The 19,093-nt window shown below is 37.8% G+C and overlaps 1 protein-coding gene across 1 annotated transcript in view; it reads right to left on the bottom strand.

Annotated features, from left to right (window-relative positions):
* The window catches only part of LOC134214736 (nose resistant to fluoxetine protein 6-like), a 41,815-nt gene extending 35,656 nt beyond the window's left edge, over positions 1-6,159 (bottom strand). The window contains exons 1-3 of the mRNA XM_062694059.1: positions 5,957-6,159; positions 5,716-5,858; positions 5,505-5,648 (exon numbers count right to left, since the gene is read on the bottom strand). Of these exons, the coding sequence (XP_062550043.1) occupies positions 5,505-5,648; positions 5,716-5,858; positions 5,957-6,050 (381 nt within the window). The 5' untranslated portion in view covers positions 6,051-6,159. The remainder of the gene's footprint in view (positions 1-5,504; positions 5,649-5,715; positions 5,859-5,956) is intronic.
* Between the last annotated feature and the right edge of the window lie 12,934 nt (positions 6,160-19,093).

The following is a 19,093-nucleotide window of genomic DNA, read 5'->3' as shown; positions in this document are numbered from 1 at the left end:
TTTGGATTGGGTTTTGATTAGATTTGGATTTGGATTGGATTTGGATTGGGTTTTGATTAGATTTGGATTTGGATTGGATTGGGTTTTGATTAGATTTGGATTGGGTTTTGATCAGATTTGGATTAGGTTTTGATCAGATTTGGATTTGGATTGGATTTGGATTGGATTTGGATTGGATTTGGATTGGATTTGGATTGGATTTGGATTGGATTTGGATTGGATTTGGATTGGATTTGGATTGGATTTGGATTGGATTTGGATTGGATTTGGATTGGATTTGGATTGGATTTGGATTGGATTTGGATTTGGATTGGGTTTTGATTAGATTTGGATTTGGATTGGATTAGGTTTTGATTAGATTTGGATTTGGATTGGATTTGGATTGGGTTTTGATCAGATTTGTATTTGGATTGTATTTGAATTGGATTTGGATTGGATTTGGATTGGATTTGGATTGGATTTGGTTTGGATTTGGATTGTATTTGGATTGGATTGGTTTGGAGTGGATTTGGATTGGATTTGGTTGGTTTGGATTGGTTTGCGTTGGTTTGGATTGGTTTGGATTGGTTTGGATTGGTTTGGATTGGTTTGGATTGGTTTGGATTGGTTTGGATTGGTTTGGATTGGTTTGGATTGGTTTGGATTGGTTTGGATTGGTTTGGATTGGTTTGGATTGGTTTGGATTGGTTTGGATTGGTTTGGATTGGTTTGGATTGGTTTGGATTGGTTTGGATTGGTTTGGATTGGTTTGGTTGGTTTGGATTGGTTTGGATTGGTTGGATTGGTTTGGATTGGTTTGGATTGGTTTGGATTGGTTTGGATTGGTTTGGATTGGTTTGGTTGGTTTGGATTGGATTCGGATTGGTTTGGATTGGTTTGGATTGGTTTGGTTGGTTTGATTGGTTTGCGTTGGTTTGGATTGGTTTGGATTGGTTTGGTTGGTTTGGATTGGTTTGGATTGGTTTGGATTGGTTTGGTTAGATTTGGATTGGATGTGGCTTGGATCTGGATTGGTTTGGTTTGGATTGGTTTGGCTTTGATTTGGATTGGTTCGATTGGTTTGGAATGGGTTTGGAATGGATTGGGTTTGTGTTGCGTTTGGATTTGATTCGATTTGGTTTGGATTGGATGTGATTCGGATTGGTTTGGATTGGTTGGATTGGTTTGGTTTGGATTGGTTTGGATTGGTTTGGATTGGATTGGTTTGGATTGGATTGGTTTGGATTGGTTTGGATCGGTTTGGATTGGTTTGGATTGGTTTGGATTGGTTTGATTGGATTTTGATTGGTTTTAATTGGTTTGGTTTGATTTAGATTGGTTTGGTTTGATTTGGATTGGTTTGGATTGGTTTGGATTGGTTTGGATTGGTTTGGATTGGTTTGGTTGGTTTGGATTGGTTTGGATTGGTTTGGATTGGTTTGGATTGGTTTGGTTGGTTTGGATTGGTTTGGATTGGTTTGGATTGGATTGGTTTGGATTAGATTCGGATTGGTTTGGATTGGTTTGGATTGGATTAGTTTGGTTGGTTTGGTTTGGTTTGGTTTGGATTGGTTTGGATTGGTTTGGATTGGTTTGGATTGGTTTGGATTGGTTTGGATTGGTTTGGATTGGTTTGGATTGGTTTGGTTGGTTTGGATTGGTTTGGATTGGTTTGGATTGGTTTGGATTGGTTTGGATTGGTTTGGATTGGTTTGGTTGGTTTTAATTGGTTTGGTTTGGTTTGGATTGGTTTTGTTTTGATTTGGATTGGTTTGGATTGTTTGGATTGGTTTGGTTTGGATTGGTTTGGATTGGTTTGGATTGGATTTGGATTGGTTTGGATTGGTTTGGATTGGATTGGGATTGGTTTGGATTGGTTTGGATTGGTTTGGATTGGATTGGTTTGGTTTGGTTGGATTCGGATTGGTTTGGAATGGTTGGAATGGTTTGGAATGGTTCGATTGGTTTGGATTGGTTTGGATTGGTTCGGATTGGTTTGGATTGGTTTGGATTGGTTTGGATTGGTTGGATTGGTTTGGATTGGTTTGGATTGGTTTGGTTGGGTTGGATTGGTTTGGATTGGTTTGGATTGGTTTGGATTGGTTTTGATTGGTTTGGATTGGTTTGGATTGGTTTGGATTGGTTTGGTTGGTTTGGATTGGTTTGGATTGGTTTGGATTGGGTTTGGATTGGTTTGGATTGGTTTGGATTGGTTTGGATTGGTTTGGATGGTTTCGGTTGGTTTGGATTGGTTTGGATTGGATTCGGATTGGTTTGGTTGGTTTGGATTGGTTTGGATTGGTTTGGATTGGTTTGGTTGGTTCGGATTGGTTTGGAATGGTTTGGATTGGTTTGGATTGGTTTGGATTGGTTTGGATTGGTTCGGATTGGTTTGGATTGGTTTGATTGGTTTGGATTGGTTTGGTTTCGATTGGTTTTGATTGGTTTGGATTGGTTTGGTTTGGATTGGTTTGGATTGGTTTGGATTGGTTTGGATTGGTTTGGATTGGTTTGGATTGGTTTGGATTGGTTTGGATTGGTTTGGATTGGTTTGGATTGGTTTGGATTGGTTTGGATTGGGTTTGATTGGTTTGGATTGGTTTGATTGGTTTGGTTTGATTTGGTTGGTTTGGTTTTGATTTGGATTGGTTTGGTTTGATTTGGATTGGATTGGTTTGGATTGGATTGGTTTGGATTGGTTTGGATTGGTTTGGATTGGTTTGGTTTGGATTGGATTGGTTTGGATTGGCTTTGGTTTGGTTTGGATTGGTTTGGATTGGTTTGGATTGGTTTGGATTGGTTTGGATTGGTTTGGATTGGTTTGGATTGGTTTGGATTGGTTTGGATTGGTTTGGATTGGTTTGGATTGGTTTGGATTGGTTTGGATTGGTTTGGATTGGTTTGGATTGGTTTGGATTGGTTTGGATTGGTTTGGATTGGTTTGGATTGGTTTGGATTGGTTTGGATTGGTTTGGATTGGTTTGGATTGGTTTGGATTGGTTTGGATTGGTTTGGATTGGTTTGGATTGGTTTGGATTGGTTTGGATTGGTTTGGATTGGTTTGGATTGGTTTGGATTGGTTTGGATTGGTTTGGTTTGGATTGTGTTGGTTTGGATTGGTTTGGATTGGTTTGGTTGTGTTGGTTTGGATTGGTTTGGATTGGTTTGGTTTGGATTGGTTTGGATTGGTTTGGATTGGTTTGGATTGGTTGTGTTGGTTTGGATTGGTTTGGATTGGTTTGGTTTGGTTTGGATTGGTTTGGATTGGTTTGGATGGTTTCGATTGGTTTGGATTGGTTTGGATTGGATTCGGATTGGTTTGGATTGGTTTGGATTGGTTTGGATTGGTTTGGATTGGTTTGGATTGGTTTGGTTGGTTTGGAATGGTTTGGTTTGGATTGGTTTGGATTGGTTTGGATTGGATTCGGATTGGTTTGGATTGGTTTGATTGGTTTGGATTGGTTTGGTTTGGATTGGTTTTGATTGGTTTGGATTGGTTTGGATTGGTTTGGTTTGGATTGGTTTGGATTGGTTTGGATTGGTTTGGATTGGTTTGGATTGGTTTGGATTGGTTTGGTTGGTTGGATTGGTTTGATTGGTTTGGATTGGTTTGGATTGGTTTGGATTGGACTTTGGTTGGACTTTGATTGGTTTGGTTTGATTTGGATTGGTTTGGTTTGATTTGGTTTGATTTGGATTGGTTTGGATTGGTTGGATTGGTTTGAATTGGTTTGGATTGGTTTGGATTGGTTTGGTTGGTTTGGATTGGTTTGGATTGGTTTGGATTGGTTTGGTTTGGATGGGTTTGGATTGGTTTGGATTGGTTTGGATTGGTTTGGATTGGTTTGGATTGGTTTGGATTGGTTTGGATTGGTTTGGATTGGTTTGGATTGGTTTGGATTGGTTTGGATTGGTTTGGATTGGATTCGGATTGGTTTGGATTGGTTTGGATTGGTTTGGATTGGTTTGCGTTGGTTTGGATTGGATTTGGATTGGATTTGGATTGGATTTGGATTGGATTTGGATTGGATTTGGATTGGATTTGGATTGGATTTGGATTGGATTTGGATTGGATTTGGATTGGATTTGGATTGGATTTGAATTAGATTTGGATTGGATATGGCTTGGATCTGGATTGGATTTGGATTTAGATTGGATTTGGCTTTGATTTGGATTGGATTTCGATTGGATTTGGAATGGGTTTGGAATGGATTGGGTTTGTATTGCATTTGAATTTGATTTGATTTGGATTTGAATTGGATTATATTGGTCATTGGACTTCATTTTTTATTTGTCAAAATCTCAGCAATTTTTATTCTATTTCTGATTGTCCACCTCAGTTCAGCATCCATAGTTCTACCTCTTTTTGATAACTATAGAAGGAAATTGATTTCATAAATTTGTTGTTTTCTGGTCGTCCATTCATTACTTCGATCTAAATCTAAAATCTGGTCTAGATTTTTGGGAAATGGTAGGAACGACTAGAGTATAAATCAAGATTTGTCAATCGAGACCCATCAATGAAATTTATTTTGCTGGAAATGTTGTGGCGCCATTTCTTTCAAACAGCTTTGTTGTCTTAATCTTACTTACGATGCAACTACATAGGTACGTGAACTTGAAAATAATGTTCAAATTGCTGTTATGTTAGATAAGCTTGATTATGATATAGGGCCCTGTTTTGCTGTGCGGTAAGATACGCGGCTACAAAGCAAGACCATGCTGAGGGTGGCTGGGTTCGATTCTCGGTGCCGGTCTAGACAATTTTCGGATCGGAAATTGCCTCGACTTTCCTGAGCTTAAAAGTATCATCGTGTTAGCCTCATGATATATGAATGCAAAAATGGTAACTTGGCTTAGAAACCTCGCAGATAATAACTGTGGAAGTGTTTAATGAACACTAAGCAGCGAGGCAGTAATGTCCCAGTGGGGGATGTAATGCTAATGAAGAAGAAGAAGATGATTATGATATTCTAGTAATTTGGGTTCGATATTTAAGTTGCTGGACTGTAAGCGGAATGCTTTTATAACTCTGCCTAACCGGTAGTTGTTTGATCTAGTAACATTTTACGGAGTACAGGTTACAGTAACTTATATTGAATTATTGAAACTTTGTAATCATTATTATTGATCTAACTATTTAATTGATCTAACTCTGCAATTATCAGATTTCGAGCAACGTACTATTAGACAAATTCAAAGATAAAAATAGTGCTAAAAGTCCATGGTTCAACACCTTTCGAAAGTATTAACCAAAAATGAATAAGCTGACGTATGTCAACTTTGATGATTAAAGATTTTACAAGGTGACACGACGCCTAAGGTGATTCCCACCCATCGGTACAGCGTTTTTCGATGTTCCGGAGTTCTGGTAATAAATTATTCTTCTGCGATATTTCGTTGCAAAAAATTTGAATAGTGTTATGGGTACATTTGCATTTTGGATGGAAAGGCCGTCTAACAAGTAAATCAAGTTATTATATTAGGAACAGCTTCAATTCTGTCGAATGCAAACGAGTTCTTACCCGGAAATCCACGTCGGTCTTTGGTTGAAGATATTGCCTCTGTTGCTGTTCAGTGAAGCTTTTCACCAGTTGTTCACACTGATCCACGCATATTCCCCGCGTAAGCACCGCATGTTGAAACTGATAGGGATACTTTGAATATTTCTGCAAAATAGCACCAAACACTGATTTATTGCTGATTTACACTTCCCACAAGACATCTGGGTTATACTTTGATTGATCTCCAGGTGTCCGATCGTTCGTCGGATTTAACAACACTCTTCACTACACAGAATAGCCCATCTGGACTGGACCTCAAGCAGCTTTCAATGCTCTCGTACTGAAACAGGGCAGGCATTTTCCAATACTCGGTCACTGAAAATTTTCGCAAGTCGCACAAAAATAGAAACCATGAATAACCGATTAATTTGACTTCCTCTCTAAGGTCAAAACATTCGAAACGGTGTACTAACTGTTGTAATCCACGAAGAAACCACGAACTGGCGACCAAAGCTGCGTAATCACTAGGATTATCAGAGAAATTCTGATATCCATAATTGAGATCATCTTTAATTCGACAGTGGAAGATTGATTGATTTATACTTGAATAAGATTTGACTAACGCACTTTTCACCAACGAACTCGAGCATGGACTGAACCGCGCGTAGCCACAAATCGTTCTGATTGTCCCATCGAGCCGGTTGTTTAGCCACAGCTACTAAGTCCGTTTTACTCGCGATCTTCATTGGGGAATAGATCGACACTCTTGAAATGACTGTTGATGCGTCACCTCAACAGCAGCGGCAGCGGCAGTCAGTGTAGCATGTGGCAACATTTTAAATTTAACACGCGTTCACAAAATAAAAAATAAAAATAAAAATTAAACGTTTTATAAAATTGTTCCATGTTCAACATAGCATTTGAAATAGATAGAAATGATTAATTATTTTAGAGCATCTTAGAGGATATGTTACACAGTTATAAGACCTTGCAATTATTCCATTTACTTGCACTAGATAACTATAATAATAGATAGGAAATAAAAGCAAATCGGAATACAAACACACGGAAACGAAATCATTTAACCCAAACTGTTAATTGTTTGTAAATCATTATAAATTTAATACTGTCATTCGTTGACACATTTGTTGTTCAGTGTCTCAAGACTATTTTTTTCTGCAAATATTTATGTTTTTGGATTTTATTTATTTTCCAGAGTAGATCCTGTTTTTGAACCTACCTGGCGATCTGTAGTGATCATAAAATTAGAATAATGAAGTTCAAAATTCGTTACCTTGCCCATATGTCGTCATATTTTGGCAGCACAGAGCAATACAAATTATAAATCATGTATTCTAACTGCTTTGGCAATATTGCGGTTCAGTTTGATGTTATTTAAATTCCGATTTGTAAGCCCCTATTCAATCCTAGCGAAAAGGTGCGTGGTTTAAAAGCAAACCCGTACTGAATATGGCTGAATTTGATTCCCGGATATGTGTAGTAAATTATGGGATTAAAAGTTTTCTCGACTTTGGTGGGCATAAGGGTATCATCGTGTTTGCCACATGGAAAACGAAAATTGTCACTTGACTTTGAAACTACGCAGTTAATATCTGTGGAATTGTTTAACGATAGTAGCAGAAGTGTTTGAACGCTATAGGCGCTGTTATCGCATACAGTTACTGTAATAAATGGAACAGGAACACCGGCTTCGACCAGGGAACGTACAGACTGAACACTTGAGGCTCAAGACAAATTGGGCGATGGAAAGAGCTTTCTGAATGATCGGCGGTGTTTCGTATGTCTCTTTCCGTACTTCGAAAAATGTGATTGTGGTAATGCAACATCGAGAAACACCGCAAACACTTATTCAAAAAATACGGATTTATGTAGTGGTTTGCTGTCAATTTTTGTTCCCCCTCAATTCCTATCATGATACAACGGAAAGGACACATAGCATCTAGTGGACCAGTAGAGATTTTTTCGATCACGAAAAGTTTCCTCCTTACCGGGGCGGGAATCGAACTCACACTCTGTAGCACATGCGTCTAGATAGTAGAAGCAAAACTACTAGAACGCTAGTGGTGCTGTATTTATTTTAAATCTTGGCGCTGAAGTAATTAAAATTATTTTGCCAAATTATGCTTCAACAAGCTTCAATTGGCCATAATTTATGCATTATGTTGTAGAGCATATTTGGTTTCATAACCAACATCGGTTTGACACATGTAGTACCGGTACTTCGGCTGCCGGGTCGAAGTAACCTAAATGTTAGTAACGCGAACAGGAACGACATCTTATACTTTTGAATCAATTTTTTAGACGATTTACGTCACTAACCGTACGGCCACGAAGCCCACTATTCAACATGATTTAATCTTGGTATCCCGGGTTCCGGTATGCACCTTTTGTCAAATTTGTTATTTTGGTTTGCTTATTCTCAAGTTTTGAAATTAGGCTTCTATGATGAAAAACAAGGGCATTTGACAGTTGATTCAAGTACCGCAAAATAGTTAAGTTTGACAGCCTTATCGATAAATTGATTTTTCACTGTAATTTTCACAAAAGATAGATACCGTAATCCGGGGTATCATTGATCAATTTTTTCAATGTTTTGTAAATATTTCCTGCGTAAATTAAATGATTGCTTTTTTCATATTTTTAAAACGAGTACTGCTACGTGTAGAACGTTTGAGGCTATTGTTCTTGATTATTTGATAATTATAAAATTGTTTTAAAAATCTGTTTTGTCTAGTTTTTCGAATTTCCAATTTGGGGTAACTTTGATCATCAATCATTTCACTTTGTTACGTCTATAAAGCAAGCGTTTGTAAACGCCTTAAGGTAGGCAATTACTTTTGAAATCCTTATACTGAGGCGAAGCGTATTGATTGTTTCGAGTAAGGCATCATGACCGCTAGGTGAATTATCTTGGTTTTCAACAATAAAAATCAAAATTTTGAAACAAAAAATATAGATAAACAAAAGAAAATAAGATTACTTATCACCCAATTGTAGGTACGATCTCAATTTTTTGTTATTATGCTTGTTTAGAGTGCTTTTTTGGCAGCTTACTGTGAGTTAACAAAATGATGTTGATTTTATTTTTCAAACTATGGCAAAAATTAAATGCAAATTCTAGTGGAGATTATATTATTCGGTAGCAAATTTAGTCAAGATTAAAATACCTAACTCATAATAAGTAATCGTAATAACAGAAAGTAATACTTTATTCATCTTTTGAAAATGGTTCAACTGATCAATGTTACCCCGCTGATCAATGTTCCCCCGGATTACGGTACCTACATATATTGTTATTGTAAAAAAAAAAAAAAGTTGCATCTGTGAGTCAGTCTTTTTCATTCATACATGCAAAAGTTACCAGGATTTTACGAAGCTAAACTAAAAACAACTGAAGCTAAACCCTTTTTCTAGTGCAAGAAATTGTGTTGGAGTGAGTAAATTACCCCAATAAAATATTATTTTATCGCAAATTATTCGTTATACATACGTGATCAATGCATATGGTTTTGATTTGAACTTAGTAAATTTTGGAAATATTTTTTTTTACATTTTTCATAGAGAAACACATTTTTGTATAAGAAAATTATTTTGAGCTTTTTAGTGGAATGTCTTCACTTGTCATAAGACGAGTTTATACAGTCCCATTGAATTCCACCACTTAAGTGGTGGAATTCAATGGGACTGTATAAACTCGTCTTATGACAAGTGACATTTTTGTAGTTTCAACTCAATCTCGCTAACTAAGAAAATGCTGCGAACTAGTGTGATCGGAATGGAAAAGCCGAACGCACTACAATCGCCCCAGTACTGGGGCAGTTTGAATTCGTTGCAGTATTGATGGAAAATTGTCACTGGAGGGAGGCGAATTGAGGCGTTGAAACGCGATGAGACAAAGGGCGAATTGATCTGATGGAAGCAAGTCTGCTGGTTGGAGAAATCAAACTACCGAAACTGCGCGCCGAAAAGTGGTTTTAATAAATTGTAATTCACGCTTTAACTTGATTAACCATTCATTGGCAGTAGTTTGCACTTGCGTCCATCACATGGTGATTGTGTCAAAGCTTCGAAGTACAAATACATAAGTCGACAAAACCTCTATTCATTATTTTGAGTTTTGGTAGTGGTTTTACTCTTTCAAGTTCGGTTGCAAACAGAAACGTTTGCCAGTGAAGAGACATCAATTTCCCTGCTGATACTCTTCCTCTTCACATAGGAATCTTGGAAGAGGAAAGGCCGTTTGGTATAGATTGTCACCAAAATTGCCCTCCGCACGCTTTGAATCGCACGCCGTTCAGTAGAACAAACCCAAGTAGCACACGCAACATCTTCCTAAAAGCATTAAATGCATTGGAAAATCATCAAAGCACGAAAAAGTTGCATCAAGATGTCAAAAAGGTTCGAATTGTGATCAATGTTTCATTAAAATTTTAATACAGTACATGTTCGACATTTGGAAACAAACAAACAAAGAATACTGCACTGCATATTGCAAACACGAGACAAAATCATTAAGTTGCATATTTTTTACCATGTAACTTGAATGCGTCTTTCAAAATTCAATTGTTTGTTTTAAAGACACTATAGTATATAGTATATAAGTATATAGTGTCTTTAGTTTGTTTAAATTGAGTTGAAGATAAGTTGAATGTGTCTTCATGTTTAATTTAGCATCGTTCAACGTTTTGACAACATACTATTTTTTTCTTGTGATGGTGCAATCAAGTAACAGAAAACCCGAGTACAAAACTTTATAATCGTATGGTTTTTATGGTGAGTCAACATGCAGACCCTTCGAAGTGTTGAATGGTGCTATGGTAGAGTGACTATCAATCACAAGATCCATAAATCGAATCAAGTTTTTATATTTTTATTTTATTTTTTTCTTTTCGCTGTAGTATTATAGTATATATAGTCTTTCATTTGTTTTTCAACCATTCCTTATGAATCAAATGAATACTTTTCATGTTGTTTGGCATTAACAATAACAAGAATAGAGACATTGGTGGCATTATTACCGTGAATATAATTCAAGATTGTCTCACATAACGAAAATGTTTTCAAAAACAGGAAATGGTACAAAATTGAGGAACAATGTTCTCGGGTAAGTAACTCAAAAATTATATAATTTCAAAGGCTCAAATACGGAGAAGCCACATAATTAAATTTATTTGGCTAGCACACATTACCACTTCGCAAGGGTTGAACACTCTAACTTTCACCTACTCAGTGACTGAATAAAATTGTATTTCCGTCTCATTTCTTCCCATGGAAATTTCACTCAATTACCGTCAAAAGCAGGATTACTCATAGTTATGAGTTGCCCTTCTTTTAACGGAAATTGAGTAAAATTTCCGTGGGATAGAAAGAGAGAGCAATACAATTTTACTCAGTCCCTGAGTAGGTGAAAGTTAGCGTGAACTCACTGGTATTTTCTAATAGCAACTTCTCCCTGATCAATTAAGTTTCAGTTTTTGTTACACTTTTTGGATTTGCAAAATTAGCTAAATTACAGGGTCCGGCTATTGAAGTGCTTCATTAGAATAAACAGATAAATTGATCAAAACAAAAATATTTCATTTAAATTTCATTCGATTTCACAAGAAAACATATCACTTTTTGAAAGTTCATGGGTAAAGTTCATCTTTTTTGTCCTTGAGCTGGACCACTCGTCGCAGACGATTGAGTAACGCATCGTACGAGTCCCGCGGCTGCTCTTGTATTATTTTACCACAGGTCACCAGATGTCGCTGCAGGACTTGCACAAAAAACATGATGTTATAGAGCAGCTGCGGCCTCCAACATACTTCTAACAGTGAAATTCATAGGATTTATGTCCGGTGAACTCGCTGGCCGCTTTTAGCTTGAAATGACCCCTGAAAACCCCTAGCTGGGTTTTCTTCACTTCTTCAGCCGGCGTATAATCTTGTTGTAAGACCTTACCCCTGGTATCAAAATAACGACGCGCCCACGGTTCGACGATGTTTTGCAGAACTAATTCCAACTACGTATTTTGTATTATATTACTTTAAATCACTTATGTAGCAATTCAATTGCCGGACCATGTAGTTAGAGTAATTCTCGCTGGAACCACCAGGTCGCAATTGGCACATATCTTTTGATTCCAAAATTTCCATCGCTATTAGTTAGAATATATTGAAACTAGATGAAAAACGCTTTGGTTGAGCCAAATTGATGGACCCCTCGTTTCCTAAGGGGCTAAACATGTTGTAAAAAAGTCGATTTTTCGATAATTTCAAGGTAAGTAATCAAGTTATACCACAAAATTTTACATTGAAACATTTTCAAAACTCGTTGCTGTTGTAAAGAGGATGAATAAAGCAGTTGCAGTTTAGAAGTTGCAGTTTAGCCAACGATGTATCGTAATCGAGCTGTTCCACGTAACTGAAAGACATTGTTTGTCCTTGTTGCTCTCCAGCCCATGCATAGAATGAGGAAGCATCTGTTATCAGCTTGTCTCTATTTGGCGTTAAGCTGTATTTGTACGCAGCACGTTTAAGTGTTCCCGCCACCCCATCACATGGACATTTTCCGTGAGAACTGGCGTGAAAATTCCATTCTACATCCATTTGGAAATCTTTCTTCATGAATGTGATGTTGGTGAAATTATATTTGTTCTTGTACTGACTCCCAGCTCCATCGGTGAACACGTGGGTCTTTGTAATCTGCGTAAGATTGATATTCATGAACTCAAACAGGTCACGAAAACAGCAGTGCACCAAAACATAGTTATGCTCAAGAACGGGTGAAATTATTAATAATGTTTTATGAAGAAGCTCTCCTTCGATTCTTTGATAAATCATGAATTGATGAATTGTAACCATCTGTCTTGCAAAATGGTGCGATTGTATCTCGTTTTGAATGGTTACTTTGTAGTTTTCTGAAAAGTCTGCGTAAACGATAGCTTCATTTGACTTCAGATTGGACTTCAGCTCAAATAGATAGTCTTTTTGTGCCTAAGAATATAAACATAAAATGAGTATTAATGGGTTATTTTTTGTCAGTTGGGTACCTTTGTGATGAAGAAATGTGGCAAGAAGCCGTTGAGCAAATTGCTGAAGTTATCTACAAACTCTTCAGGTGTGCTTGTCGTATTATCAACAAGTTGCTAATGGTTTTCAATCGGAGTCCAATTTTTAAGCTTGATGATTTCTAGAGGAAATTTTTCAATTTCATCCAGCAATTTTCCACTAAAGTCACTCAAGTCAGGACATTCTGTGCATTCCAAAAAGTAGCATACTTAATATTTTTGAATCAGCTCGCTTAAGCAGCTGTCTCGCATTATCGGTAAGGCTTTAACCGCACGCAATGACAATTCAATATTTTCATGCCTCATGCATACGCACACTGTATGCGTACCGGAGCTTCCGGTTAGTATGCATTCCGGAGGTCGAAGCTTAGCGAACGTAGAAAATCCGATTTTCAAATTTGGGAAAAGTTCTTTAAAGTTTGCAAAAATTTCGTTTAGTGATCCAAGAAGCAAACGTTTTTGCCTACTTTCTCGACTTTGACTTGACTTGACGACGGTGCGGTGGGTGTCTTTACACTGATTTTATCCCGCATACCGGGCATTAACGTACTACAGTCCAAATAGTACTGTTTTGCCTCTTCCTAAGCGACCTTTTCCAATTCTGTTACCGATGTACCCGCATCTTCCGAATGTTGATGACTTTTACCATACTTACTGCATCCTGTTTCATCCATCATTTTCTGTCTGCTCCACGAAGGAGTGAGCAATGTTAAAATTTGGAATTTGACAGGTTTTGATGCGATCTTACAATTGTCAAGGATATCTTTGACAACTGGCACGTTAGTATCGTCATAGTACACTTGGCAATCAACCTTCAAAATTTGCCTTATTGCATTCACGGCTTGTTTAAGCATTTCGCATCGGAAGGTTTCCCGTCGCAGCTCTCTTCTACTTACATTCCGGATCCCAAGTCGAGATAGAATTTCCGTCATGTTTTGGAAATCATGCTCACTGATGTTTCCAACCATCTGCACCTCTTCAACGTAAACCTCATCTCCGTTTTCAACAACTTCCATCGGCTGAAAAGAACGGTTTGACTGCTGGCGGGTCACTTGCAAGCGGCATGTTGTACATATTTTCTCATGAAGTTCCGGAACGGTCGTGGATCCAATAGATTCGAAAAAAATCATAATTTTTTGAGTTACTCTTGTCAGTTTCGAAGGTTTTCTCCAGCTTTTATGATCAACTTTTGCAAACGGGTTGCAACAAAATTCCTTTTTGGGTACCCGTACAGTACGATTCTTCGCCATTTTCAACAACTTTGAACTAATCGGATGTACAAAACAAACAAACTTCCGCTAGCGTAAACGAGTCTTCTTCTTCTCTTTGGTTTGAAACATCAAATTGACATGGTGAGCCTGTGAATGAAACCATATGCCCTGTTGCGCATTGACAGCCATATCTGTGATGCGTCTAGTTACCCAGTTCACAAGTTAGTGATCGATTTACAGAAAACAAACAGTAAATTTATTAAAATGTGAGATATTTATCCATCAACATACTTGTTCATTATATTCAAGATTTTTTTTTACTTAAAATGAATGTTCTTTATTTTACTAAACTCAAGAAAAAATCAGCGATTGCAAAATTATGCTTTGTTGCGTACAAAAATATGATACATATTGATATTGCGCAATACACGTTAAAAATACGTAAAACTCTTTTTAGAAATTTTTTTTATCGGGTAAATGTCAATGCACACCTAGTTTCTCGACTGTATTTTATGTATTTTTTTTTCTCAGCTTTCAGATGATCTACTCAGAATTTAGATTGAGCGGTGCGCTCATAGTGAAAAATCGATATTTTTGATAAAATTCAAAATGTCGGCCAAATCCAAGATGGCCGGCACATTTCTTTTACATCAATTTAAAGCTTTATTCATTCTCTATACAACAGCAACGAGTTTTCAATGTAAAATTTTGTGATATAACTTGATTACTTACCTTGAAATTAACGAAAAATCGACTTTTTTACAACATGTTTAGCCCCTTAGGAAACGAGGGGTCCATCAATTTGGCTCAACCAAAGCGTTTTTCATCTAGTTTCAATATATTATAACTAATAGCGATGGATTTGAAATCAAAAGATATGTGCCAATGGCGGCCTGTTTCCAGAGAGAATTACTCAGGAATTAATCCAAATATATGAGAATTCACAAATAGATTATTTGAGCTTAAAAAAACGAAAGGATTCCGACTTTCAAGACTTCGTGATTTCTGAAAACCTAATGATTGTTACATTTCCAAGGATATTATTATCGGACCATTTATACCTACCTGTGTGATAAGCATGCCAAGACCATGCTAGCTGAGTTATATTCTCGGTTCATCTCGTTAATTGTTTGACCTAAACGGTCGGACAATAGCAGCACGAAGTTAAATTTCAATGCAATGTTCCGACAAGCGTTTGGATGCAGTTAGTTATTTAAAAGGCACATGGGAAGAAAATTGGTATTTCTCAGGACCAGAATTTGCTGGAAAAACTTACTGATTTGCAAAAATGGACTGTTTCGGTGGCATCGGCGTTTGGCGTAGTAGTTTGGTTGCTGTTAGCGATTCCATCTATTCCAACAAATTTATTGCATCATCTCCTTGCGACGCGCGCTCGTGATTCTGCTACCGAAGGGCAACTTTCGTTTAAGTTTTGCACTTTGAAGAAAACTAATCTCGAATCAACCATCTTTTGTATAAAATGATGGCCCGGAAAAAAAAACCGATTTAATTTCCAATGACTAACAGAAACAAAAGCAAAATATCTTGCCATAAAAATTCACTTTCCGCCGCTGACATCCAAATCGATTAGCTGCATTAGTGTTTGAAAAGGCACAGTATTGAAAATAAAGGATCTTTTTAGGATCATCAATGTCGTTTAGTTTTGTCTGGATGAAATTTTTTCCCAACAGTCAATACCTTTTCTAGGATAAATAGTTGTAGTATTGCAAGGGATTGTGTGTAATTATTTCGTACGTAGTCCTACGTCACCCTTGCGTACAACCCGATTGGGCTGCAACTTTGAGTTTTTATTGTGACGTTTGGCCCCAAATATTATTTCATAACCTATTATTTTTTTGGATATCCACAAACAGAATGCCACTATAGGATATCAGGCGGTCATTAATAAAAAATGTCATGTCTTTCCAAATCATTTTTAAATGTTTTCTCTCCATTGTCAGTACTCTAATTAAGAGAAATCCAAAATTTGAAGGCTCTAGGTGTACTAGGTGTAATAAAATAGACCCCATTTTGCGGTCCTTAGCATCTTACTTAGCAACTCCTATCCCTATCTCCTCGTGGCGCTGGCCTTGATACGAGCAACCTTAGGGAATATCGGGTAACCAACCCCGGTTGGAACTATGGTCAGCATTAATCCGTCAAAAATAGTAATTGTACCATTCACTAGGAAGAGGAAGTTTAATCTTAAAGCTCTAACGCTTGGAGGACTAGAACTTAAGCTTAGTGAACAGGTCAAATACTTGGGAGTCATTCTGGATTCTAAACTGAACTGGATTGCGCATATTGAGTGTGCGATCGGAAAGGCAACTAGTGCCTTCTGGATATGCTTTAAAACAGTTGGAAGAAAATGGGGCTTAAGACCAAAAATGATAAAGTGGATTTATACTTCCATTATTCGTCCAAAACTGACATATGCTGCTCTTGTCTGGTGGCCAAAAACAAAAGAGGCTACTGCACAGAAGAAGCTGACAAAACTGCAAAGGTTAGTGTCCATTGCTATAACGGGAGCGATGCGTAGCACCCCTTCAAAATCTTTAGATGCAATTCTTAATCTGCTACCATTGTATGAATTCGTGCAGTTAGAAGCGGAAAAGAATATGCAAAAACTTAAACGATTGAAGTTATTCAAGTCAGGCGATTTAGTGGGCCACTTGAGTATCTCACAAAATTTTCAATATGGGCCAGTGATGAATATGAGTGGAGACTGGATGAAACCTGTGGAGAACTATGACATTCCTTATAACATACGTGAGCCATCACGTATGGACTGGGAAGTCGGAGGTCCCACTGTTCGGGACGGTTCCATAAAATTCTACACAGATGACTCAAAAATAGGAACAAAAACGGGAGCAGGAATCTTCGGCCTTGGGATATCGATCTCAGTGGCAATGGGAAACTATCCAACGGTGTTTCGAGCGGAGATTTTTGCTATAATAAAATGTGCTAATATCTGTGTAGAGATGAAATATAGATATGCAAATATTTGTATTTTCACAGACAGTCAAGCGGCACTCAAAGTATTGAGTGGCTTTAAAAGTACATCAAAAAATGTCTGCGAATGCATTCTTCGATTGCGAAAGGTATGCCAAGAGAACTCCGTAAATCTGTACTGGGTTCCAGGACATTGTGGCATTGAAGGTAATGAAAAGGTAGACGAGCTTGCGAAACAAGGTTCAAACACACCGTTTATTGGCCCAGAACCTTCCTGCGGTATATCATACTGTACTATAAAAATGGAATTGAAATCCTGGGAAGCACAAAGGTTGATGACCAACTGGTTGGTTGCCGAAAAGTGTGCTCAATCAAAGAGATTTATAATTTTCAATGTTAAAGTAACCGAAAAGCTCTTGGAGCTCAGCAAGAGAGCTCTTTGCACCTTCACTGGCCTAGTAACCGGACACTGCCTGAGCAGATATCACTTGAAAAATATTGGCCAGATTCAGAATGATATCTGTCGTTTCTGTAACATGGAACGTGAAACCTCGGAACATTTGCTTTGCAGTTGTGATGCATTGTACAAGGGTAGATCTAAATTTCTAAATAGTGGCTTTATGCAACCAGGAGATATTTGGACTGCAAATCCTGGAAAGGTAGTGGGTTTTATTAACTCAATTATACCGGACTGGGAAAAGACGCGTCTTAGGTTGTTTACTTGACAAATGGTGATCAACCTACAAGATGCGAATACATAGTTAAGAGTAATCAGGTGTATACCACAAAAGTTCAACTCAATGGACGCAGTGGTTCTACGCCCCAACAAAAAAAAAGGTCAGCATACAGGGAAGGGGGGTTGCTCCTCTCCGGAGGAGATCTTACTTACAAATCTTACTGAGCGTCTGTTCTCCATGCCAGGATCGGCTTACAACAGCGTCTGTTCTCCATGTTGGGAGCGGCTGATCATCGCCCGAGTGCCAGCGAGGGACTCTAAACTAAACTGTGCACATCATGCTGCATCGTCAGCATCGCTAAGGCAGTCCCATCAACGCGATGTGGGTAGCGCTACCTTGGTAAGGTACCGAAGATTCTACAGTTACCAAGAAAGGTGGTATAGGTGTTGTATACTTTAGTCCTGACAATGCTATAGATGTTCGGTGTATTGACAAACACATCGAATCTGTTAGTGCCATCGATGCATCGCTTCGTCCTCAGGATTTCCATCTGCTTTTTGGTGATTTCAATCAGCCGCTACTAAACTGGAGAAAAAGTACCACGATTGGAATGTATCCGGATTCATCGTGTTCAACGTTCTCTAGATCCAGCTCGGTTTTACTTGACGGTATGTCACTACTCAGCATGAAACAGATGATTTCTGTAATGAACAGTGTCGTACATTAGACCTTGTATTCGTTAACGATTTAGCATCTTTGGGATGTGAAGTCGTTGAAGCAGTGAAATCATTAGTAAAACCAGATGTATTCCACCCTGCATTAGCCGTTTTTTTTTGTTTTGTTTTGTTTTGTTTTGTTGGGGCGTAGAACCACTGCGTCCATTGAGATGAACTTTTGTGGTATACCCTAGCCACCCTATAACCAGAGACCGGCGGAGTGAAAAACTGTCGAAATGGCAACGTATGAAAATGCATGAAATCGTGAAAATAATACCGGCATCACTTCAACTTTTTTGCTTGCTTCTTATGGATGCAAAAAGTGAACAAGTCGAATTGGAACCGCTTTTGACGGTTCGATTGGAAACAAGATGGTGTCTTCGCCAATCTCTTATTCTAATATTTCTAGTATACCCCTGATTACTATTAATTATTCGCATTCGCATTACTATTAACATTCGTATTTTCCCAGTCCGGTATAGTTGAGTTAATAAAACCCACTACCTTTCCAGGATTTGCAGTCCAAATATCTCCTAGTTACATGAAACCACTATTTAGAAATTTAGATTTACCCTTGTACAATGCATCACAACTGCAAAGTAGATGTTCCTAAGTTTCATGTTCCATGTTACAGAAACGACAGATATCATTCTGAATCTGGCCAATATTTTTCAAGTGATATCTGCTCGGGCAGTGTCCGGTTATTATGCCAGTAAAGGTGCAAAGAGCTCTCTTGCTGAGCTCTAAGAGCTTTTCGGTTACTTTAACATTGGGAATTATAAATCTCTTTGATTGAGCACACTTTTCAGAAACCAACCAATTGGTCATCAACCTTTGTGCTTCCCAGGATTTGAATTCCATTTTTATGGTACAGTATGATATACCGCAGAAAGGTTCTGGGTCAATAAACTGTGTATTTGAAACTCGTTTAGCAAGCTCGTCTGCCTTTTCATTACCTCCAATGCCACAGTGCCCTGGAACC

This window comes from Armigeres subalbatus, chromosome 2 (genome assembly GCF_024139115.2).
Source record: "Armigeres subalbatus isolate Guangzhou_Male chromosome 2, GZ_Asu_2, whole genome shotgun sequence".
Classification (NCBI taxonomy): domain Eukaryota; kingdom Metazoa; phylum Arthropoda; class Insecta; order Diptera; family Culicidae; genus Armigeres; species Armigeres subalbatus.
The sequence above is the reverse complement of the archived record's forward strand: the minus strand, read 5'-3'. Positions and strand labels throughout refer to the sequence as shown.